General features: G+C 41.3%; 4 protein-coding genes across 4 annotated transcripts; all 4 read right to left on the bottom strand.

The window, feature by feature from the left end:
* Nucleotides 1-505: 505 nt before the first annotated feature.
* LOC135614590 (receptor-like protein EIX2) lies at nucleotides 506-2,784 on the bottom strand. The gene has a single exon (XM_065112109.1). It carries the CDS (start codon nucleotides 2,776-2,778, stop codon nucleotides 706-708), a length of 2,073 nt encoding a protein of 690 aa, XP_064968181.1. The 5' UTR covers nucleotides 2,779-2,784; the 3' UTR covers nucleotides 506-705.
* A 1,568-nt stretch (nucleotides 2,785-4,352) lies between these two features.
* Nucleotides 4,353-7,963, bottom strand: LOC135614591 (receptor-like protein EIX2). Its single transcript, XM_065112110.1, has 2 exons — nucleotides 4,856-7,963; nucleotides 4,353-4,767 (listed from the first exon to the last, which is right to left on the bottom strand). The coding sequence occupies exon 1, from the start codon at nucleotides 7,919-7,921 to the stop codon at nucleotides 4,895-4,897; it is 3,027 nt and encodes a 1,008-aa protein (XP_064968182.1). The 5' UTR covers nucleotides 7,922-7,963; the 3' UTR covers nucleotides 4,353-4,767; nucleotides 4,856-4,894.
* Nucleotides 7,964-9,917: 1,954 nt separating this feature from the next.
* LOC135613772 (probable LRR receptor-like serine/threonine-protein kinase IRK) lies at nucleotides 9,918-11,994 on the bottom strand. Its single transcript, XM_065110810.1, has 3 exons — nucleotides 11,184-11,994; nucleotides 10,953-11,096; nucleotides 9,918-9,925 (listed from the first exon to the last, which is right to left on the bottom strand). Exons 1-3 carry the CDS (start codon nucleotides 11,992-11,994, stop codon nucleotides 9,918-9,920), a joined length of 963 nt encoding a protein of 320 aa, XP_064966882.1.
* A 7,089-nt stretch (nucleotides 11,995-19,083) lies between these two features.
* On the bottom strand, nucleotides 19,084-22,173 carry LOC108953077 (receptor-like protein EIX2). The gene is made up of 2 exons (XM_065110811.1): nucleotides 20,814-22,173; nucleotides 19,084-19,640 (listed from the first exon to the last, which is right to left on the bottom strand). The coding sequence occupies exons 1-2, from the start codon at nucleotides 22,171-22,173 to the stop codon at nucleotides 19,084-19,086; spliced, it is 1,917 nt and encodes a 638-aa protein (XP_064966883.1).
* Between the last annotated feature and the right edge of the window lie 3,096 nt (nucleotides 22,174-25,269).

Genomic DNA, 25,269 nt, shown 5'->3' on the forward strand with positions numbered 1-25,269 from the left:
ATAAAACATCCTCCAATCTTTCTTAAAGAGCATGATGATAAACACGCACCACTGTCCAACCAAATAACCGAGTGTGACGCCAAAGTAAAATGAAAACGCATGAAATCCTTCTTCCTCCTCCTCGTATGTCGCATTGATATCTGTCTTCTCGAGGCAACTCTTGCTAACCGGAGGCCCACAAAGATACGCATTACCGATGTAACTGGATGCTGGAAGTGTTTGAAGTTGATAACCCGATGGAATGGCTCCTGATAGATTGTTATAAGACAGATTCAAGTCACTCAGATAATTCAGGCCTGAAAAGCTTTGAGGAATGGATCCGGACAAGTCATTGAATGATAAGTCAAGAGTTTCCAATGATTTCATTCCGCCAATAGTACTCGGAATCATACCCCCAATGCTATTTCTTGATAGATTTAAAGTTTGAAGTGCGTAAAGGTACCCGATCTCTGTGGGGATTGCTCCGGTCAGAGAATTTTTTGAAAGGTCGATGCTCTTCACAAGATATAGAATAGACGAAAAGGTTACTTCTCGTCTCTTTATAGATAAGAGTTATGCTTTCGCGGAACGGAGACAACTCCATGTCGGTCGTAAAAGTGGAAGACATCGACTTTGACATGGAAATTATGGCGCTGAAATTACCAAATGAGCGTGGTATGATCCCTGATAGCTTGTTATCGGCAAAGTCAATGATCCGAAGATTACTTAGTTGACCAAGCTGTGGCGGAATGTTGCCTGACAACATATTCGAGCGTAGCGACAGTACCTCCAGATATCGAAAGCTTTGTCCGATCCATGCCGGTATGTTGCCCAAAAATGGTTGCGACCGAGGTCGATGACAGCTAACTGGCTACAGTTTTGCAACGATGGTGGAAGATATCCATGGAGGCTGTTGTAGTTCAGGTGCAAGAACTTGAGCTCGGTCAAGTTTCCGATGGAGTTAGGAATCTTTCCACCGAGCTTATTATTCGCCAGATTGATAAACAAAAGTTCATTTGTCTCTTGCCAACACCGAGGTATTTCTCCTGATATTTGATTGTTCGACAGATCGAGGGCAAAGAGCAGCTGCAAAGTGCAGACGTAGGATGGTATGCTCCCGTTAATATGGTTGTTTGAGAAGAACAAGTATTCCGACACCGGTGCAAAGGTCGATGGTAGCGGTCCTGAGAGAGCGTTGCTTGATAGATCCAGTGCTTGTAGGTACGGTGGCGAAACAGGGATGAGACCTTGGAACAGATTAGAGCTCAAATTTAGGAACATCAAGTTGGTTAGACTCTCCAAGGATGCCGGCAGAGTGCCGGAAATCTTGTTGTGGGACAGATTTATGACCATAATGGACGAGGAAGAAGAATTCCAGAACCAGTCAGGCAAAGTGTCCTCGATACTCGTGTTCGACAAATTCAAGTCCATGATGGATCCCTGTGAGCGCAGCCATCCGGGAAACGAAGGGCCCAGCTTACAGGAATCCAGACCGATTGTCTCGAGTTGAAAAGGTGGAATCCAGTCATGGCCTATTGCGATGTCCAAGGAGTTCCTGTACAAGTATAACACATCTAGCTTGGCAAGGTTAGCGAAATGGAGTTCGGACATGGTACCTTTCAGGGAATTGAGAGAGAGATCAAGAGAGGTTAGGTTGGAAAGCTTGCCGATCTCAAGTGGTGCGGTTCCAGAGAGAGAATTATGACCCAAGTCGAGCGTTGTTAGAGAAGTCAAATTACCAATCTCGGCAGGTATGGGACCAGTGAGTCGATTGCCTCTGAGGTGCAGCTCCTTGAGACGAGTCAAACTCCCAATCGTCCGATTCCCTGCTTCCACTTGCACGGGACCTCTGAACGAATTAAAGCTGAGGTCGATGCTTGTTAGACTCCTCGAACTCCAAATCTCCGCGGGGAGAGGACCAGAGAGTGAATTGGCGCTGAGGTCAAGCTGGGTCAGACGAGTCAATCTCCCGATCCCAGCAGGTAGCTCGCCATGCAACTTTGAATCGCTAAGAGCAAGATAGGACAGGCTGCGGAGTTCTAGAAGCCAGTTGGGGAAGGTGGAGTTGAAGAGGTTGCCACGGAGATCGAGAATGGTCAACGTCGTAAGGTTGACATGGGAAAGAGAAGAGGGGAGGTCGGTGAGGCCACAGTATGGTAAATGTAGCTCCACCAGTGAGGACAACATGTTCACTGAGTGAAGCCAATCGTGGGAGGCCATGGAAAGGTTCACACCGCTCATGTCGAGGTATCTCAAGGAAGAGAGACGCGAGAGCCAGTGCAGGCAATCAGTCGATAAGCTAGACGAATGGAGATCGAGATTGCGGAGGCTGGACAGGTTGCCCAGCTGGGGCGGAATGGCGCCGCTGAAGTTGGACCAGGAGAGGTTGAGATACGTGAGCTTGGGGAAAGAGCCCAGGAAGGTGGGGATCGGTGACCCCCCGAAGTCATTGTGATTGAGATCCAAGCGATCCAAATGCGTTAAAGAGAGCAAGGACGGACTGATCTCACCCCGCAGAGCCGCCTGATTCGACTCGAAAGTCATGTCCGCCGAATTCTGGAGGTTGAGCTCCACGACGCGGCCTGTGGTGTCGTCGCACACCACGCCGTTCCATCTGCAGCAGTCTACTCGGCGACGCCACGAGGACAGGCGGTGGGACGGATCGACGATGCGGGCTCTGAAGGTGAGGAGGGCGTCCCTCTCCACCTCAGTGCACCCCTTTGCCGACGCCGTGGTTGTGAGCACGAAGAGCAGAATGCTGGTGAGCCAGAGACGCGTGCTTCTCCTGGGATTGGCCATCTTTGATTGGTGAATGGCTACTTCTTTTATGGAGAAATCGCAGACGATGGAGGGCATGTATATATATTACACAGGCGGCGTCCGGTTGGCCAAAGGTCACACCTCGCATGCGAACAGCCACTGGGTCTGCATCCTGCATCTCATCCGTCCATCCGAGTGTGAGATGACATGAAGGGAAAGGTGAGACGTAGGATTGCAATGACCCGTTCGGATTAGAGAGTCCCGTTGGGTGTGGAAGATGGCCGATGTGACCTGAGAAGCTTTAAGTTCACGGGCGTATCGGACGGGCGATGCTCCAGTAAATGTGGGGTGTCCCATCCGAAGACTAAGAGATATTATCCTATCGCCACTTGGAATTAGTCCAACCTAAATGATTTTAGTTTGTCGATGAGTGTGTCATTCGCAACGTGGTGGTATCTATCATGCTTACCTCCTAATAAGTGACGCGAGATGATAAATAAAAATATAACATAAAAAAAAAACACAAATAAAAATGAAAATAAGAAGAACCAACGATGTTATTTATGAGTTCTTGGTGCCCAACACAAATAATTCAATAAGGATGGAAATAAATGTTACTTAATTACGTTTTATTGATAAGGACATTTCAAAAACCTATAGGATGTATGTAAATGGATGCAGTTATATATATTTGTATTACATAAATAATTTCAGAAATCAATTTTCCTCGATGAGCTTCCCTTTCATCCTATCAGAAATTTGTCAAAAAAAAATAAAATTTAATTTTACTAATTTTCTAAATTATAGATCTTAAAAAATAAATGGCCACATTATAGACTTGAAATTTCCAAATAAATTTTATTTGATTTTGAATTTTTTTTCTCAAAAAACCTTTCTTTCTACATGTTTCCCATCTTCAATGTCTCTTTTGATTGTTAAAATCTTTTTTTTCTTTCTTTTTGGCATTTGTTATTGTTATCATTTCCTCCTTTGAGTTTTCTCTCTTTCATCATAATTTATGTCTTCGCTCTTATCATTCATCATAATTTTCAACTTTGTCTACTTTCAAAGCTCTCTTACAAATATGTTCTTCGTTCTCCGTTACTCATCCTACTCTAAATTTAGTCTTTCATTTCATTATTATTATTTTATTTATTATGATCATCTCTTTTTCCTCCCTCACCTTCGACATTTATTGCTTTGACTCATCATCATTTCAACCTCATTTTCTTCTTTGTCCATCAAATCAATCCCTAAATTATATTCGTATGCAGTTTATCAATCATTATGTCATGACAAAAACAAGAATAGATTTATTATCAAAGATTAAATCTTTGTGAAAGCGAAACAACTCAAAATTAATCGATAATACTCATCCAAAGGAGGACGTGACGATAACCTTGAACGCCACATCCCATATGAAAAGAGACACATATAACTGAGGAACATTTAGGATATTAAAAATAAATAAATATTCTAAAAATGAGAGTATCATTGCAAAAATAAAAATAAAGAGAAAAATTATTGAGGTTGAATTTAATTTCTTATATATATATATGTATGTGTGTGTGCGCGCGCTTCATTTTCTCCTTTGAGTGTGGACACAGGACTAATTTATAGTTAATGCATCAATGTCGGAAAACAACTTCTTTTACATATAATGCTGGAAGACCCATAGAGTAGTTGAACTTCTATATCAAACGTTTGTTTTTGCCAGATACGAATGCAGAACAACAAGTGCATGACTCTCGAAACCTTTCGTGAAGCGAAGACTCTGTAGGCTGCAGCAGCATGGAGACCACGGGCACCACAGCAGAGGAGGAGGACATTATACTGGTGAGAGCACAACCTGACGGATTCAGAGATTAATTCTACTATATTTCCACGGAACCTTCCAAACGAAAACGAGTGCCGTCGCCATCAGGCTCCAAGGAAAGCGCGTGGAAAGAGTCCAACGGTAGCGCAGTTTAGCAAGATGAATCCACCCTCCCCGGGGAAGTCTTCCCTTCACTCCTTTTTCATGTCGATCTGGAAGAAAGAAAAGACTGATGGCCTCGAAAGAGATAGATTTCCGAAATGTGGAGTAAATCAGGCTTATAACACAAAAGAAACTTGCATCACATTCAACCGGCCTTCCTTTGATTGCTGCGTCATGTCAATTTCGCATTCTTATCTTGACTGCCACATACGCTTTGTCGTACATCTTGTCCACCGTTGCAAAATAGAAGAGCCTCCAATCTTTCTTGAACAGCATGACGACGAACACACTCCATAAGCCGACCAAATATCCGAGCCCGGTACCAAAGTAAAATGACAGCACATGAGATCCTTGTTTGTACTCCTCTTCTGTCGAATCGACGTTGGGATCGTCGGAGCAACTCTTGGTCACCGGATGACCACAGAGATGGACATTTCCGATATAAATGGATGCATCCTCCAGCGTCCGAAGTTGATTCCCCGATGGAATCGCTCCCGATAGATTGTTGTAAGACAGATTCAAGTGACTCAAAGAATATAACGCCGAAAAGCTTTGAGGAATGCCTCCGGATAACTTATTGAATGACAGATCCAGAGTTTCCAATGACTTCATATCGCCCATTGTTTTCGGAATCATGCCTTCAAAACTATTTCTCGACAAATTCAATGTTTGAAGCGCAAAAAGAGAACCGATTTCCGGAGGAATCACTCCGCTCAGATCATTGTTCGAAAGATCTATGCTCTTCACAAATCGGAGAATTGTGGAGAAGCTGAACTCATCGCCCTTGGTAACCAGAGATATACTCTCGCTTGCCACGAAAGAGGATAACACAAAATTCATAATGTTCGAAACCGTAGAAGCCATCGACTTTGACGCGGAGATCATCGCGCTGAAGTTGCCGAAAGAGTGCGGTACCGATCCCGATAGTCTGTTGTTGGAGAGATCGATGATTTGAAGATTACTAGATCGTCCAAGTTGCAGAGGAATATGGCCCGAAAACATATTTGAGCGCAGTAGGAGTACTTGCAGATTCCGTAAACTTTGTCCGATCCACGCTGGAATACTTCCCGAGAATTTGTTGTTGCCGAGATCAATGACAGCCAGCCGACTGCAATTTTTCAGCGACGAAGGAATACGTCCGAAGAGGCTGTTGTTGTTTAAGTGAAGGAACTGAAGGTTGCCCAAGTTTCCGATGGAGTCAGGAATCTTTCCTCGTAGCTTGTTGTTCGCCAGATTGACAAACAAAAGTTGTGATCCCTCCGGCCGACAACGCGGGATTTCTCCTGATATTTGATTGTTGGATAGATCAAGGGCATAAAGTTGCTGCAGGTCGCAGACGTAGGACGACGGTATGCTTCCATGAAGATAGTTGTGGGAGAGGAACAGGTAGCCCAACTGTGATGAGATGGTCGAGGGTAGCGATCCCGACAAAGAATTGCTGGACAAGTCCAGCGCTTGTAGGTTTGGTGGCAAAACAGGAATGCGACCTCGAAAGAGATTGGAGCTCAAATTCAAGAGCATCAAGGTGGCCATACTCTCCAATGATGCCGGCAAAACTCCACCGATCTTATTGTGGGACAGATTTATGTCCATAATGGTGGAAGAAGAAGAATTCCAAAACCAATCAGGCAGTGTATCTTCGATGCTTGTGTTGGACAGATCAATATCCGTGAGGAACTCCTGAGAACGGAGCCACCTGGGAAACGCGGGACCCAAGTCACAGGTATCAACTTTGATGGATTGAAGTTGAAAAGGGAGCAACCAGTCGTGGTCGAATCGGATGGTCAAAGGGTTGGCGTAAGCGTACAGGGCGACCAACTCGGTTAGGTTCACGAAATGGAGTTCGGACATGGTGCCCTCCAGGGAGTTATCGGAGAGATCGAGGGCGGATAGGTTGGAAAGCTTGCCGATCTCAACCGGTATCAGTCCGGAGAGTGAATTATGACCCAAGTCGAGCTGCGTTACGCTGGACAGATTCCCAATCTCGGCGGGGATTCGACCCGAAAGTGAATTGCCGCTGAGGCGTAATTCCGTAAGACTGGTCAAGCGCCCAATCTCGGCAGGGATGGAACCGACGAGGAAGCACTGAACGAGGTTTAGCTGCGACAGACTTGTCGTGTTCCCGATTTCAGGTAGAAGGGGACTCGTAAATGAATTATGGCTGAGATCAAGTGTGGTTAGACTGGCCAAACTCCAGAGATCGACAGGTATGGAACCGGAAAGCGAGTTGCCGCTAAGGTCGAGCTGCGCGAGACTAGTCAAGTTCCCAAAGCCGGCAGGTACGGTGCCATACAATTCAGAATTGCTGATCGCGAGATAGGAGAGGCTACGGAGTTCAAAAAGCCAGCTGGGAAAGGTGGAGTTGAAGAAGTTGCCACGGAGATCGAGCGTGGTGAGAGCCGTGAGGTTGACGCGGGAAAGAGAGTCGGGGAGGGCAGTGAGACCACAGCCTGACAGATAGAGTTGCTGCAGGGAGGGCAGCTGGTTCACGGCTCGTAGCCAATCGGGAGAGGCCGTGCTGAGGTTCACAAAGTTCATTTGGAGGAATGTTAGAGAAGAGAGACGCGAGAGCCACTGTAGGTCGTCCCCCGCGTCGATCCTCAAGTTGTACGAGGACAGGCTCAGATAGCGGAGGGTTGACAGGTTACCCAGCTGGGGAGGAATGGCTCCGCCGAAATTTGAAAAAGAGAGATCCAGATATCTGAGTCTCCCAAAAGAACCCAAGAACTTGGGGATTCGGGCGCCCCCGAAGTCGTTCTGAGTGAGATTCAAGCGACGCAAATGAGTTAGAGAAAGCAAAGATGGACCGATCTCACCCCCCAACACCGTCGAATTGTCGTAGTAAGCCTCCGCATTCTGGAGGTTGAGCTGCACGACGTGGCCCGTGGTGTTGTCGCACACCACGCCGCTCCATCTGCAGCAGTCCACTGGGCGACGCCACGAGGACAAGCGGCGGGATGGGTCGAGGATGCCGGCTTTGAAGGCGAGGAGGGCGTCCCTCTCCGCCTTCATGCACCCCCTCGTCGTCGTCACAAGCGTCAAGAACAGAACGCTCACTAGGCAAGAGCAGCTCAGCGACGAATGGGATGGGCTTCTCGTGTCGCCCATGCTCTTTGGTGAACGAATGACCAGTTGGCTGCAGGCGGCACAGCGGAGAACATGTATATATGAATATAATATATAGAATGTGGTAGGTTGAACCATTGCTCTCCGCGATTGCCAATGGATCCTCTTGTGAAATGACAGGTCCCTTCGTCTCCACCCGGCATCCCATGTGATCGAAGTAGTGAAAAAGGATACATATTATAACGTGAGTGCTAATCTTTTTCGTCCTTTCGTCCAACTTGGACTCCTAATCTAATGATCATGGAAGCGCAGCTGCCAAGAAGGACGCACACGGAGTTGAGGTCAAAAAAGCTCCGAAGGCTAAAATGGCTTCAGCAGTCGAGTCTCTTCCTAACTCTAAAGAACGGGCATAGCGTGTGCAAGGAATCCTGCAGGGGAGGACGAGAGTCCACAATGGTCCTCCCAATCGTGGAATGCCATATAGACTCACCGATCCTTGTCAAAGTTGACTCCGGTCGCCAAGCGGTTCGAGACCCCCACCGCGTGCCTTCGAAGAAGCTTCCACGGCTGCTGCGAACGGACTCGAAGTGACTTCTCCATCCTTCTTCATCTCCTACTTTTTGATGGACGGGACGTGTGAGACTGCTACGGAAATGCCCCAACGTTGACTCGGTCAGTCTTCGTTTTCCATAAGCACATGACGTGAAAGCATGACTGTTTACATTAAGCGCATAATACCGTGGGATTCTTATGGCGTTATCGTCAGCATAGGTGTTGGCCAAGTCTCAGGTCATCGGATTCATGATTGAATCGGTGGATCGAGATTTAATATTAATTTAAAAATAATATAATATACTGTAACATATTAAAAATACAAAATATATAACAGAATATTATAAAAATATTGTATTATAATAATTCAATGCATTCTTCACAACAATATTATTACATTCAACAATTATGTTTCCATCGTCACAATACACACAATATTTAGAAAGATGAAACCAAAAAGAAGAGAGAGAGAGAGAGTTTGAAAAGCAACAATTACAAGATCTCTAACACCATGTCATCTTGCAAGATTCAAACTTATTATGAATACAACACACAAGACACTCCCACTTTCGATGTCGTCTTCACCCTCAATCAGTTGTCCATGAAGCAATTCTTATCTTGATGGCAACATAAGCTTTATCATATATTTTATCAACCATCTGAAAATAGAAAATCCTCCAATTTTTCTTGAACAACATGATGATAAATACGCTCCATAATCCAACCAAATATCCGAGTATGATACTCAAATAATATGATGGCATAAAGGATTCGTCTTTGTTGTCTTCTTTTGTCACATTGTTACTTTTAAGACCGTAACAACTCACGGTGAGGGGAGCTCCACATAGATATGCATTGCCAATATAAATGGATCTGTTATTGAGTGTTTGTAGTTGATTTCCCGAAGGAATAACTCCTGATAGATTATTGTAAGACAGATTCAAGTGATTCAGAGAATACAGGTCTGACAAGCTTTGAGGAATGTCTCCGGATAACTTATTAAATGATAGATCTAGAGTTTCCAATGACTTCATGCCACCAATTGTCGCTGGTATTTGGCCGACAAGATTATTTTTTGATAGATTTAAAGTTTGGAGTGCTGAAAGAGACCCAATTTCTATCGGGATTTTCCCCGTCAAATTATTGTTTGAAAAGTCTATAATATTGACAAGGTAAACAATGGTTGAAAAGATGAGACTTTTTCCCTTTGTAGTTAGAGTGATGCTATCATCATAAGTGCCATCAAAATTTAAAGATCCACAACGGTAAACCTTAGAGCAAGCCGTAGAGCGATCCGCATTCAATACAGTATCATAACTTATATGTTGGCCTAGACTAGTCAATTTTCGTTGCCTATAAGTTTTTGTTGCATTTAAATTGCCAAAGGAGCGTGGAATTGGCCCTGATAAATTATTATTAGCAAGGTCGATAATATGTAGATGATGAAGTTGTCCGAGCTCCGTAGGAATGTTACCAAAAAACATATTTGAGCATAGCCGGAGCACCTCTAGTTTTTGAAAATTTTGTGCAATCCACGTAGGTATGCTACCTGAGAATTTATTATCGCCAAGATCAAGAAAAACTAGTCCACTGCAATGTTTCAATGACAGAGGAAGATGCCCATGTAGACTATTATTGTTTAAGTGCAAAGACCGAAGCTGAGTCAACTTTTCAATAGAGCTAGGAATTTCTCCCGAGAGCTTATTATCTGCTAGATTAATGTAGAAAAGGAAGTTTGTCTCTTGCCAACACCAAGGGATTTCACCTGATATTTGGTTGCTCGATAGATCGAGGATACTAAGTTGTGTCAAGTTGCAGATAAATGATGGTATGTTCCCACTGATATGGTTATGTGAGAGATCCAACAGTTCCAATTCTAGTGGGAGAGAGATTGATGACAACGATCCCGAAAAGGAATTGTTATACAGATACAAATAACTCAAGTAAGGTGGCAAACGAGGAATAGGGCCTTCAAGCAAATTCATACCTAGTTTCAGAGTGGACAGGTTTGTCATATGCTCCAAGGAAGTTGACAAAGTACCATTAATCTGATTTTGGGAGAGATTTATAGAGAAAGCAGAATTGTTCCAAAACCAATCAGGCAAAACGTCTTCAATGCTTGTGTTCGACATACCTAAATCTTCGATAGAGTTTTGTGAACGGAGCCATCTTGGAAATGCAGGACCCAACTTACAAGAATTCAGTTGAATGGATCGGAGTTGAAAAGGAGGAACCCAATCATAGTCTACTGAGATGACTAGGGAGTTTTCGGATAGATCAAGCTCACTTAGTTCGGTTAAGTTATCGAAATGGAGTTCAGACACGGTGCCCTCTAGGGAATTACTAGAGAGAGAAAGAAAAATGAGGTTGGAAAGCTTGCCGATCTCAGTAGGTATCGTTCCAGAGAGTAAATTACCACTAAGATCTATATGTTCTATACTATTCAAATTTCCAATCTCAGTGGGTACGGGACCTGAAAGAGAATTATAACTAAGAAAAAGTTTTCTTAGACGAGTCAAATTCTTAATCCCATCAGGTATGGGTCCAAAGAGTGAATTACCACTCAGATCGATAAGTTTTAAACTATTCCAAATTCCAATCTCAGTGGGTATGGGACCTGAAAGTGAATTATCACCAAGATAAAGTTCTCTTAGACCAGTCAAATTTCCAATCCCAGCAGGTATGGGTCCCAAGAGTGAATTATCACTCAGATCGATATATTCTAGACTATTCCAAATTCCAATCTCAGTGGGTACGGGACCTGAAAGAGAATTATAACTAAGAAAAAGTTTTCTTAGACGAGTCAAATTCTTAATCCCATCAGGTATGGGTCCAAAGAGTGAATTACCACTCAGATCGATAAGTTTTAAACTATTCCAAATTCCAATCTCAGTGGGTATGGGACCTGAAAGTGAATTATCACCAAGATAAAGTTCTCTTAGACCAGTCAAATTTCCAATCCCAGCGGGTATGGCACCATGAAACATAGAAAAACCGAGATCAAGATAAGAGAGGTTGTGGAGTTTCCATAGCCAGTTGGGGATGGTGGAGTTGAAGAGGTTGTCACTGATGTCCAGAGTGGCCAGTGCTGTGAGGTTGACATGGGAAAGAGAAGAGGGGATGTCGGTGAGGCCACAGTCATGTAAATGTAGCTCCTCTAGTGAGGACAACATGTTCACTGCTTGAAGCCAATCGTGGGAGGCCATGGAAAGGTTCACAAAGCTCATGTCGAGGTATCTCAAGGAAGTGAGACGCGAGAGCCAGTGCAGGCCATCGGTCGATAAGTCATTGTGGCTGAGGTTGAGACGCTCCAAATGAGTTAGCAGGAGCAAGGATGGTCTGATCTCACCTCCGATAGACGTCTCGTAGTTATAAGGGTCGGAATTCTGGAGGTTGAGCTCCACGACATGGCCGGTTGTGTCGTCACAGACCACCCCGCTCCATCTGCAGCAGTCTACTCGGCCTCGCCATGATGACAAACGGCTGGAAGGATCCTTGACGATGCCGGTTTTGAAGTCGAGGAGGGCGTCCCTCTCGCCCTCTACGCACCCCTTCGTCGTCGGCGTTGTTGCCGCCGTGAACAAAAGAATGCTCGTAAGCCAAAGCCCGAAAGAGTAGTGCCGTGGCACAGGGTGTGTGGTTCTGGTGCAAGAGGCCATGATGCTATTTGGTGAGTGCATAGTGTACTGAGAGATGGTAGGCGGTGGAGGACATGTATATATAGAGTGGGTGGTGTGCGGGCGTGATGGCCCTCCCATCCCCAACCCATCATAGACTCCTGTGAAACGTGAAGATTGATGCGCTGGTAGCGATAGGCAGATAAAAAGACTTGACTTCAGTGGGATTCGACTCCTGCTGGACCTGCAGTGCGTGCACCGTGTAGCTTACTCAAACTTGGTTTCTACCTCGCCTGGGTCCCAACAACGAAAGAGATTGGTACTGGATTTTAAACTTGAAAGATACGGCCATTTAATCGGCCTTGTTGGATTGCGTAGAACGTCTCATTCGGCCCGAATGCGATAGTGTGGAATCTAATTCATGCCTCCCTCATTCCACACGGTTTGATTCTGATGTCCGCACATCGGAACGCATCATCTTCTTAGCCAAGATAAAATGTATGGAGGCGATGAATACCATATTCCAGGGGTCGGAATGTCGCCACCACATGTCAAACGTCATCACGGAAGACAACGTGGATGAAGACTCCGACCCACCGCAAACGATTCCTCACCCAAGATAACACGGTAACCCATCGCTTTACATGTAGCGTCCTTCCGAAGGAAGGAGACTCGACGATGTTTTTAGCGGAACGCACGCTTCGCTTTCACATGTGTGGAAGTCTTTGTTGGGAACCCAAAGGCACGCAACAAATTGATTCGTTTGACACACAAGTGGTGAAGATGATGAGGATTTCCCACCATTTCTGTGATGAATTTTGTGGGGATTTGTCCCCACAGGAGCGAAAGAAATGGCTGCAATTTTTCTTTTCTTTTTATCTCTTTCGTTTTCTACAAAATTGCACTTGTTTTTATTCCCTTCAAAATTAATGATTTCGTACTTATTTAAATTTAACTTGATTATGCAATTCTTATTACCTAATCACCAATAAAGATATAGATTTACAACGCAAATGGATGGGTTTTCCATGATCCCAAGTTGATTCCCCTATGCTTTTGTTCCCGAGAGATCATCCTGGCTAACACCCAAATGGACGGATGACATGCACTGAGCTACCTTGGAGATGTGGGTGACTCCGTGAGTTTTTTTGTACGTAAGCGTGCTTGTTTTTGTTAATGATTACTGGAGAAGTTTATATAGTTATTGATAAAAGAAAAAACAATATTAAATCTAGTATAATATACATGTGAAATCTGGAGTCACTGGATCTAATGACTGATCGAACTACGCATTCATTAATAATTTTTCAAAAATAAATTATAATATAATTGTATTTTATATTGAACAAATAAAATATATGAATAGTTATAAAATATATGAAAAATAAATAATTGTATGATTTCATTCAATCGTTTGCTTGTTCCAGCATTTATCATCTATATGTGAGAGACCAAACCATTCCTTGGATCCATCCCTACTTGAAATCATCATACGACCATCTAATCAACATACCATTACTGCAGCCAATCATAGAAAAACCAAGATTGGTCGTATAATATTTGTAATATTTCCAAGCATCTAATGAACGAACGAAAAAAAAAAAAAAAAAAAGCTTGAGATTGTACGTCACATACATAACCTTCAAAACATGAAGTAGAGATACTTGTACATATTAACCTCATCACAACCTTTAATTCATCGTCAACCTAACCGTAACTTTATATAAGTATAAAATTTATAATATGTTATATTAAATATAGAAATATTTTTTTATGTCAAGATTAAAATTAAATAATTAGATCTAATTTATAATGTGTACCTTTTGATGTCATCTGAAAAATGAACTCGATCTAAAAGGACACTGTATTTAGATCCAATATCACTATCAATCTATAAAATGAACTCGATCCTCTCTTCCTATCATTTCACATAATCATTTAGATTGATGGTTAAGGAGAAGCGTTGAAAGAGAGACTTTAATCCATCAACTATAATATATATTCCTCTTGTTTAGTTCTTATAGGTCATGTCCATTTATAAGCAAGAACATACGGTCTAGAATAAGTAATTAAGATAGTTCCTCATATCTCCTAAGGAATCCTATTCTAATATACTGGTGAATATATTGTAATAGAATCTAATTAGTTATATTATATATATCTTATCCAATTATAAATGACCACAAAATTTAATATTCTCCCACTTCACCCATTAATTGATAAGATATAAAAAAGATATTTAAATCAAAATAAATAAAATAAAACTTATTTAAAAATAATTTTACCTAATTGGATTCCAAAGAATTTTGAAAAATATTTTATACATGGCCATTAATTTTAAAATAAACCAATAAGTCTAATATATAATAATACTATATTAAGTTCAACTATCAATGCGAGTCATAACGGTTGTATTTCATCAATCTCATACTCCTTTCTATATATCACAACATCGTTAGTCTTTCCTAATATAGTTCATAATGACCATATAATTTATCTTATCAAGACAATTATGTTTTTACATTCAACTATAATATACATAAATATAAATATAAATATGATATCAAAAATAAATAACTTTAATTAAGCAAGAAAAATATCAATAATAGCATCCATCTAAACATGCATCACCATATCTTTTATGACTTGCTCACAAGCCTCGTTCTAAGAATATATTCTTTAAATATTTTATATTATAAAATTTTTATTAATAGATCAGAAATCATCATAGTGGTGCTCAGGTTGTCAATTTTTTCTCTAACTATCAAATACTTTATTTCGATATGCTTAGAACCACTATAGTACTTGTCATTCTTATAGGAAAAAATTACTGTGGTATTATCACAAAATATCTTCAATGGCCTGGTAATCGAGTTAACCACACCAAGTCCTAAGATAAAATTTCACAACTATAAAACTTGATTTGTGCCCTCAAAGCATACCACAAATTCAACTTTCATTGTTGATGATATAATAAGCGATTACTTTACACTTTTCTTAGAAATTACCCCACCAGCTAACCTGAATACAAATCCTGAAGTGTACTTCCTACTATCGAGGCAATTTACAAAATCAGCATATGAATATTCTATTACTTCAAGCTGATCTGATCTCCTATATGTGAGCATATAATCTTTCGTCCTCTATAGATATCCATTACTTTCATTGCAGCTTTCCAATGTTCAATTCCTGGGTTGCTTTGGTATCTTCTTAGCATTGTAACTACAAAACTAATATCTGATCTTGTACAGGTTTGAGCATATAATAGACTTTCAATTGAACACCCATAACAAATAATTTTTATTTGATTCTTTTCTAAGTCATTTTTCGGGCATTGGTTTTGACTAAATTTTTTACCTCTAGTAATAGATATATCATTAGCTCATATTAAATCTCTTCAAGATACGATTAATATATGCTTTCTGAGTCAATCTTAATAATCCTTGAGATCTATCCTCGAATATCTCAATGTCAATAATATATGCTGTCTCATTCATATCAACCATTTTAAAGTTCTTATTGAGAAATATCTTGGTTTCGTGCAATAAACCAAGATCACTACTGGCAAGTAAAATATATGTTGATTCTCATATTTTGATGATGAAACCAATTAATATGTGTTTATGATTTGATCTACGTTTTGAGTGACGCGGGATGCTTCGATTAGGGAGAGACAATTAAAGTATGAAGAATCATGTTGGGCTGATGGAACATGTCAGAAGATTGAACGTCGAGCAGAAGGATCGGTCGACATATTGATAGAAGGCTTCGGGCCATGGTTTCGGGCATCGAGCCAAGAAGAGCGAATATTACGACAAGGATATCAGAGTTGCGGAGGTCAACTGGTCGATTCGGCAATGGCCCCGCAAGAGAGGAGGATGCACCGAAGAATTGGATGAAGCATCAATAGACTAATGACATGTCGAACGACATGATTCATGCTTAGTAATAATTGTCTAGATCAAAGTGTGTTTTTATGTGTGCAGGATTAACTACGATAGCAAGACATAAAGCAAAATGAAGTCCCGGAGTCAAGAATGCGATTTTGTTGGGAGTTCGAGAGTTCGTCGGAAGTTTAAATGTTCGTCCTACCGGAACCAACCGAGAAGTCTAGGAGCTTGCCAAAGAAGCTCGTCGAAACTACCCAAGAAGATCATCATGAAGTCCAGGAGCTCGCCGGGAGTTCGCTAGAACTTTACCGAGAGATCATCAAAAGTTCGCCGGAAGATCGTCAGAAGCTCGCTGGAAGAAACCTTGACTTATCAGGCTTATTTAGCTTAGTGTATGCCTTAGAATTCATAGTTAGCATATAATTGAGATTAAAATTTGACCAACCCAATTAGGGGCTAGTTGGGCCCATGTAAGGACTATGTTGGGCCCAATAAAAGGCCCAAACAATGACCTAAGAGGTAGCATCGTCGTGACACAGTCTCTGAGACTGTGTCAGGCGGTGGTACCGCTAGTCTGGGTGGTGGTATCGTCCAGACAAAGTCTCCGAGAGACTGTCAAGCAGTGGTACCACCCAGCACAGGCTATGGTACCTCCCGTACCTAGGAAACCCGGGATAAGATCTTTTTAGGCTCCAAGTTTGAATCAACTTGAGGCCTATAAATACCTCTTTCATCCTTGGTTAACATACACAAGCACAGAGAATTTAAAAGTGAGAAAATGCTATTATAATCTTTTGAGAAATTTCCTCCTCTACTCTAAGTCTAGAATTCATTTTAAGAGAGGAGTGAGTGCTTATAAAGGTTGTCTCCTAAACCTGTAAAATGGAGAAGAGGGGTGTAAAAAGGTAGTTAATCTTCATCCATTGAAAGAAGATCGATAGTGGATGCCCGTGGCCTCGACGGAAGAGGAATCGATAGAGTGGATGTAGGTCACACGACCGAACCACTATAAAAATTTGGTTTGCTTTTCTTTTGTGCAATTTACCTTACTTCAAACATCCTTACTTAATGCTATACTCTTCCGTACACTCTTAAGTTATCTTCCGAAGAATCGATTTTAATCGAACGAATATTTTCAAACCGACGTAATTTTATTGTTGCATTAATTCAACCCCCCCCCCCCACCAATCTTAGTACCAACTCGTTCCTAACAATATCATCAACATATAAGACCAGTATATACACTGATCAACAGTGTTTTTATTAAATTCGAAGGAAGTAATAGTATTATGAAACTTTATATACTATTGTCTAGAAGTTTATTTAAGGCAATAAATAGATTTATTAAGTTTATAAGCCCAACTTTCTTTTTCCTTTTCGATGAATCATTTAGGTTATTTCATATAGATTTTCTTAACTAAATCCCTATTCAGAAATATTATTTTCACATCCATCTGATGTAACTCAAGATCATAATAAGCTACTAATGCCATTACGATTCTCAACGAGTCCTTTTTAGAAACTAGAGAAAAAGTCTCATTATAGTAGTCGATGTCTTTTTTCTGAAAAAAAATCTTTAGCCACAAGTCTGACTTTATATCATTTAATATTACCCGTTGAGTCATGTTTTATCTTAAAGATCCATTTACAACCAACTCTTTTATAATTATTGAGTAATTCAATAAATTCCTAAACATTATTTTAGACCATTGATTTTAACTCTTCTTGCTTTGCATCATACTATTTTTCATAGTCGTTATTTTTTATGGCTTGTGAAAATAAAAAGGGGTCTCTTTTTATTTCTATATCATAATCTAATTCTTGTAGATATACTACATAATCATCAGTAATTGTATATTTCCTTTTTCTTTTAGATCTTCTCAAAGCTATCGATTTCGATTGTTCTACAAGTTTATCACATCAACATCATGCGAGAGAGTTCTCATTAATTTGAGGAACGACAATCTCTCAAATAAGAGATTATATAAGAGAATTAACCTGATCTCCTCGATATCAAGGTTAGAGAGAAGAGTTGAGAGTGACTTTGATCCCTCAACTATAATTTCTTTTCTTCTTGTTTAGTCTTTAAATGTCATGTTTATTTATAAGTAAGAGTAGAGGGTCTAGAATAAATAATTAGAAGAATTTCTCAATTTAAAAAAAAATAGAAGGCAAAAAGAATTATTGAAGAAGCTTCGTTGTACTCAAATATCCCTCACCTATAGGAGATTTCCTCGAAATCTTATCTGCTATCTATCATGTCGCAAAGTAGAAAGACCGATGGTCTTGAAAGATATTTGCGAACTAAGATACTGTACGTGGCCATTTAACGGCCTCATATTGGATTCCACACTGGCTCTGCTCCAAAGCCTTGTTAGACCTGTCGTTCATTGCACACAATCTTCCAGGCTATTACTTTGCTGCTTCAATAATTCGTAAAAAAGATAATTAAAAATTAGATGGAAGAGATGTGAATTCATATGTAATTTTAGACTATATAAAGGCATCGAAATAAGCCCATTCTCTGTCTTTACCCATCGCCTCAGCCTCGATGGGAACCCTTTTCTACGACTCGGGTGAGATCCCTACCGTAGCGGCTACCTTTCTCGCAAGCACCGCAATGGTAGGTTGGGCTGCTCACTCTGCCTGCAGTCTGTGGAGTAAACCTCGATACGAATCGTCGATGCGACTTGGTGCATCGGAAGATAGATTTCCGAAACGTGGAGTAAATCTTGATTTCGTGATGGCAAAGGAGATGAGCCACATCCAAACCGTGAGATCGTCAATGCAAAATGCCTAAGGAACCATGCAATGGATCGCCAAGGACGTCGTAGTACAACAGACAGCGATCGTACACCCTAAAAAGAATGGCTCATCACAGCGCCCAACGATCAACGATGCGAAATATCAAGAACACCAAGTGATCACCGACGACAATGAAAAGAATCTGTGCAGAATGGTGATCTTTATATCACACATCGGCTAAGGAACCACTCGTAGCGATAACTGATAACAATGTTAAATCAGTGCAGTTTTGTCGTCCGATGGTGCCTGTTTATGCGAGAGAGATCTGTGCGGTCAATGATGGAAGAAGAAGGATTCCCAAACCAGACGAGTTGTTCTCGATGCCTCCTACATCGGAACAGAAACAGAGTTTGAGATTAACATTTCAGAATCTTCGAAACGATATCCTTTTTGACAGATGAAGTGGATCACACTTATAACACGAAAGAAACTTGCATCACATTCGACCAGCTGCGTCATGCCAATTTCGCATTCTTATCTTGATTGCCACATAAGCTCTGTCGTACATCTTGTCCACCGTTGCAAAATAGAAGAGCCTCCAATCTTTCTTGAACAGCATGATCACGAACACACTCCATAAGCCGACCAAATATCCGAGCCCGGTACCAAAGTAAAATGACAGCACATGAGATCCTTGTTCGTACTCCTCTTCCGTCGAATCGACGTTGGGATCGTCGGAGCAACTCTTGGTCACCGGAGGTCCACAGAGATGGACATTTCCGATATAAATGGATGCATCCTCCAGCGTCCGAAGTTGATTCCCGGATGGAATCGGTCCCGATAGATTGTTGTAAGACAGATTCAAGTGGTTCAGAGAATTCAGCGCAGAAAAGCTTTGAGGAATGACTCCGGATAACTTATTGAATGACAGATCCAGAGTTTCCAATGATTTCATGGCACCAATTGCCGCTGGAATTTGGCCGACAAAATTGTTTCTTGATAGATTTAAAGTTTGGAGCATTGAAAGAGACCCAATTTCAATTGGGATTTCTCCTGTGAAATTATTATTTGAAAGATCTATAATGTTGACAAGGTAAAGAATGATTGAAAAATTATAATATCTTCCCTTTATAGTTAGAGCGATGCTATCATCATACTTGTCAAAAGGCAACAAAGCAGGGCGGTCCTTTACAAGGGGACTATAAAATACTCGTTTGTCTCGACGAGTCAAATGCGGTCTCGAACGAGTCATTGTAGCATTTAAATTGCCAAAGGAGTGTGGAATTGGCCCTGATAATTTATTATTAGCAAGGTCGATAACATGTAGATAAGCAAGTTGCCCAAGCTCTGCAGGAATGTTACCGGAAAACATATTTGAGCGTAGTCGGAGTACCTCTAGGTCTAGAAAATTTTGTGCAATCCATGTAGGTATGCTACCCGAGAATTTATTATTGCCAAGATCAAGAAAAACTAGTGCACTGCAATTTTTCAATGATGATGGAAGAAGCCCATGTAGTTTATTATTGTTTAAGTGGAAAGACTCAAGCCAAATCAAATTTTCAATAGAGCTGGGAATTTCTCCCGAAAGCTTATTATTTGCCAGATTAATGGAGGAAAAGTAGTTTGTCTCCTGCCAACACGAAGGGATTTCACCTGATATTTGGTTGCTCGATAGATCGAGGATATCAAGTCGTCGAGTGTTGCAGATAAAGGACGGTATGCTCCCGTTAATATGGTTACGTGAGAGATCCAAGATTCTCAATTCTAGTGTGGGAAAGATCGATGGCAATGATCCTGAAAAAGAATTACAAGCCAGATTCAAATAACGCAAGTAAGATAGCAAAACCAAGGAAGTTGGCAAAGTGCCGTTAATTTGATTTTGGGAGAGATTTATAAAAGAAGCAGAGTTATTCCAAAACCAATCAGGCAAGACGTCCTCGATGCTTGTGTTCGACATATCCAAATATTTAATGGAGTTTTGTGAACGGAGCCATCTTGGAAACGCAGGACCCAACTTACAAGAACTCAGTTTAATGGATCGGAGTTGAAAAGGAGGAACCCAATTGTGGTCTATTGAGATGACTAGGGAGTTTTCGAATAGATCAAGCTCACTTAGTTTGGTTAAGTTAGCGAAATGGAGTTCAGACATGGTGCCCTCTAGGGAATTACTAGAGAGAGAAAGAATGGTGAGGTTGGAAAGCTTGCCGATCTCAATGGGTACGGGACCTGAAAGTGAATTATCGTTAAGATAAAGCTCTCCTAGACCGGTCAAATTCCCAATCCCAACAGGTATGGGTCCAAAGAGTGAATTATCATTAAGATAAAGCACTCCTAGACTAGTCAACTTCCCAATCCCAGCAGGTATGACTCCGAAGAGTGAATTATGATCAAGATAAAGCTCTCTTAGACCAGCCATATTCCCAATCTCAGCAGGTATGGGTCCAAAGAGTGAATTATGATCAAGATAAAGCTTTCTTAGACCAGTCAAATTCCCAATCCCAGCAGGTATGGGTCCAAAGATTGAATTATCACGCAGATCGATAAGTTTTAGACTATTACAAATTCCAATCTCAGTGGGTATGGGACCTGAAAGTGAATTATCACCAAGATAAAGTTCTCTTAGACCAGTCAAATTTCCAATCCCAGCGGGTATGGCACCATGAAACATAGAAAAACCGAGATCAAGATAAGAGAGGTTGTGGAGTTTCCATAGCCAGTTGGGGAAGGTGGAGTTGAAGAGGTTGCGATGGAGATCGAGAGTGGCCAGTGTCGTGAGGTTGACATGGGAAAGAGAAGAGTGGAGAATGGTGAGGCCACAGTCATGTAAATGTAGCTCCTCTAGTGAGGACAACATGTTCACCGCTTGAAGCCAATCGTGGGAGGCCACGGAAAGGTTCACACCGCCCATGTAGAGGTATCTCAAGGAAGTGAGACGCGAGAGCCAGTGCAGGCCATCGATCGTTAAGTCATATAGTGAATTTAGGTCGAGATAGCGGAGCCTGGACAGGTTGCCCAGCTGGGGCGGAATGGCTCCGCGGAAGTTGGACCAGGAGAGGTCGAGATACGTCAACTCGGTAAGGGAACCCAAAAATTTCGGGATTTGGATCCCACCGAAGTCATTGTGGCTGAGGTTGAGACGCTCCAAATGAGTTAGCAGGAGCAAGGATGGTCTGATATCACCTCCGATAGACGTCTCACTGTAATAAGGGTCTGAATTCTGGAGGTTGAGCTCCACGACATGGCCGGTTCTGTTGTCACAGACCACCCCGCTCCATCTGCAGCAGTCTACTCGGCCTCGCCATGATGACAAACGGCTGGAAGGATCCTTGACGATGCCGGTTTTGAAGTCGAGGAGGGCGTCCCTCTCGCCCTCTACGCACCCCTTCGTCGTCGGCGTTGTTGCCGCCGTGAACAAAAGAATGCTCGTAACCCAAAGCCCGAAAGAGTAGTGCCGTGGCACAGGGTGTGTGCTTCTGGTGCAATAGGCCATGATGGTATTTGGTGAGTGGATAGTGTACTGAGAGATGGAAGGCGGCGGAGGACATGTATATATAGAGTCGGTGTGGGGGCGTGATGGCCCTCCCATCCCAGACTCCCGTGAAACGCGGAGATTGATGCGCTGGTGGCGATAGAGATAAATAAAGACTTGACTTATGTGGTATTTGACTCCTTCTGGTCCTGCAGTGCATGATAGTGTGCCTTAGTCAAACTTGGTTTCCACCCGGCCATTTAAACAAAGAAAGAGATTGGTACTGGATTTCAAACTTGAAACGGATGTTCTTCAACTTCATGCAACATCTGGCCTAACACCACCGTCAATCGATAATACTAGGGGTTGTCGTCCGCAATACCACCTCGTGTCGAATTATCGATTTCCCAACTTTAATATAGTTCATCTTTCTTAGGTTTTCTCATAAGCTTCTTGCATGTTTTTCTTCCACGTCGAGAAAGTAAAGAGGGCATTTTTCTGATCTTTTCTTTTCCAGAGTTTTCATTTTCATCTTCGTTTCTCCTCAGGAGTTCTCACTCGGTATCTTATTTCATCATCGACGCGTCGTAACTCTTTCACGCGTAAGGAATATGACTTGTCCCACAGCCTCAGAAGCACTAAAATGCACCGAAAGAACACATGTTTGCCACCTACACTAAATGCTGCATCGATATCGAATGAGGTGTACATTATCCGAGTTGAAAGGGACCAAATCATTCATCGGAATTCTAAGGGGTGATTTAGTCCGATGGAAAATTAGATCTCACCTTGAAACCATCACCACTCGGTGTACATTAGTGATTCGATGAGGATGGAAAAGAATGTTACTCGATTACTTTCTTTTGATGTATGTAAATGAATGCAACTATATCTATTTATATTGCATAAATAGCTGCTTTACATGCGTGCTCTTCATCCTTCGTCACTCGTTCTACTTGAAATTTATAGCCTTTCTCTTCTTTACCACCCAATCTCATCACTTCCATCTTGTCGTGGCCATTTTCTTCTCCTCCCTTATCTTCCAACTCTACTGGTTAGAGCCACCACCATATGTAGTCTGATCTCCATCCCGCATCCCATCCGTCGATTAGTGTGCTGGAATGGTAGTTGTTCAAATGCATCGTACTACAAGAAACTGTATATATATACAGTGAGTGCCAAATTTGTGGAGTCATCAAATCGACACCACCACCGGCTGCTGCTGCTGGTGGTTTCGTGGGATGCAAATGACGAGTAAACTGGCATGATCGATGGAGTCACGAAATGACCCCACCATTGACTTCACTGAGTCTCCCGCCTTCGCAAGCACGATGCTCTAAAGTGGGATTCCATTTCCACGTCCGGCCTAACACCGCCCTCAAACAACAATAATTAATGCTGCTTTCTTCCCTTCTGTACTTTCGAGGAAAGGAGAGGGGAGAAGAGAACAAGTGAAAACGTAACGGAAACGAAAGGGCAACAGGAAGTCGCGTACCCAAGTCTCGTAAACACACCGAGCATTCCTTTTCCGTTTCCACCTCGCCCTCATTGGTGGTGGGAAGGGGAAGATGCATGGATGATTTATGAAGATGCATGGATCAGCTTTACCAAGTGGGGAAGCGTCACTCAACTGTGCACAAGCTTGTGAAGGGCACAGAGATCCTTACATAAGCTTCTTCATGCGTTTCATCAACCATTCAAGAATATCAAATCCTCTTTTTTTTTTTTTTTTTTTGTTGAAAAGAATGATAACAAACATGCTCCATATTCCAAATCACATATCCGAGTGTATGTCAGATCCTCAAATCGATATCAGTCTCAACGATGTAGGTTTTTGAGTACCTTATCAATAAAGTTCTTTTATGGTAATGTTATAATATCCCGATATTTATCTCGGTATATTTGGATTTATAATATAAAATAGGCATCATCAAGATCTTTCATCTCAAAATTTTTAAATAAAAATCTCTTGATTTCGTACAATATGATTATATCATTTGTGGCAAGCAGAATATCATCCATATATAATATTAAGAAAATAAATTTGCTCTCACTGAATTTGTGATACATGTAATTATCAACCGCGTTCACCTCAAAACCAAATGAAATAATTACTTGATGAAATTTGTGATACCATTGATGAGATGTTTGTTTTAGCCCATAAATAAATTTTATCAATTTACAAATTATTTTATTTGGGTCTTCTGACACAAAGTATTCTGGTTGTATTATATAAATTATTTTATCAATGTTTTAATTGAGAAATACTGTTTTAACATCAATTTGATAAAGCTCCAAATCAAAATGTGTGGTTAGAGCCATAATTATCCTAAAGGAGTCCTTCGTTGAAACGGAAGAGAATGTTCCTTTAAAGTCAATCAATTCCTTTTGAGTATAGCCCTTTAGCACAAGACGTGTCTTATACCTCTCCACATTACCATTAGAATCTCTTTTGGTTTTAAAAATTCATTTACAACCAATGGGTTTCACACCTTCTAGTAACGAAACAAGTTTCCAAACTTTATTGTCTTGCATGGACTCAGTCTTGATTCATTGCTTCAATCAACTTATCCGAATTGGAATCCTCCATAGCTTGACGGAAGCTAATTGGATCTTCTTTCATTATACCACTATTTTCTTCATGTTCTTAGAGAAATATCATATAATCATCCAAAATGGCACTCCTCCTTTCCTTAGCGGATTGTTGTAAAGTTGTTGGCTCTTGCGACATAGATTCTTGAGGATGTTGAGTTTGTTCCTTATGAATAATTTTTTTATACTGCATGGGAGTTGAATTGACTATATCCTTTTTAGGTATTGAATTTGTCACATCAGTGGCAACTATATGAATTGGATCAGACTGAACAATTTTTCCTTCAAAGGTAAAGTCTTTTACCTTATTTCTCCCCTCAAATTCAATATCCTCAAAGAATGTAACAATACCCGTCTCAAAAATATTTCTTGATTTAGGATCATAAAATTTGTACCTCTGATCGCTCAGAATAACTAATAAAGTAACTACTTACTATTCGGGGTTCCAATTTCTTTTCATTATGCCGATAAGACTTTGCATTAGCTAGACAACCCCATATACGAAAGTATCTTAGAATAGGCTTTCTCCCAGTCTAAAGTTCATAATGTGTTTTTGCAGTTGCTTTAGTTAATACTCTATTAAGAATGTAAGCTGCAGTTTTTGTTGCTTCTCCCTAGAGT

This window comes from Musa acuminata, chromosome BXJ2-6 (assembly GCF_036884655.1).
Source record: "Musa acuminata AAA Group cultivar baxijiao chromosome BXJ2-6, Cavendish_Baxijiao_AAA, whole genome shotgun sequence".
NCBI lineage: Eukaryota > Viridiplantae > Streptophyta > Magnoliopsida > Zingiberales > Musaceae > Musa > Musa acuminata.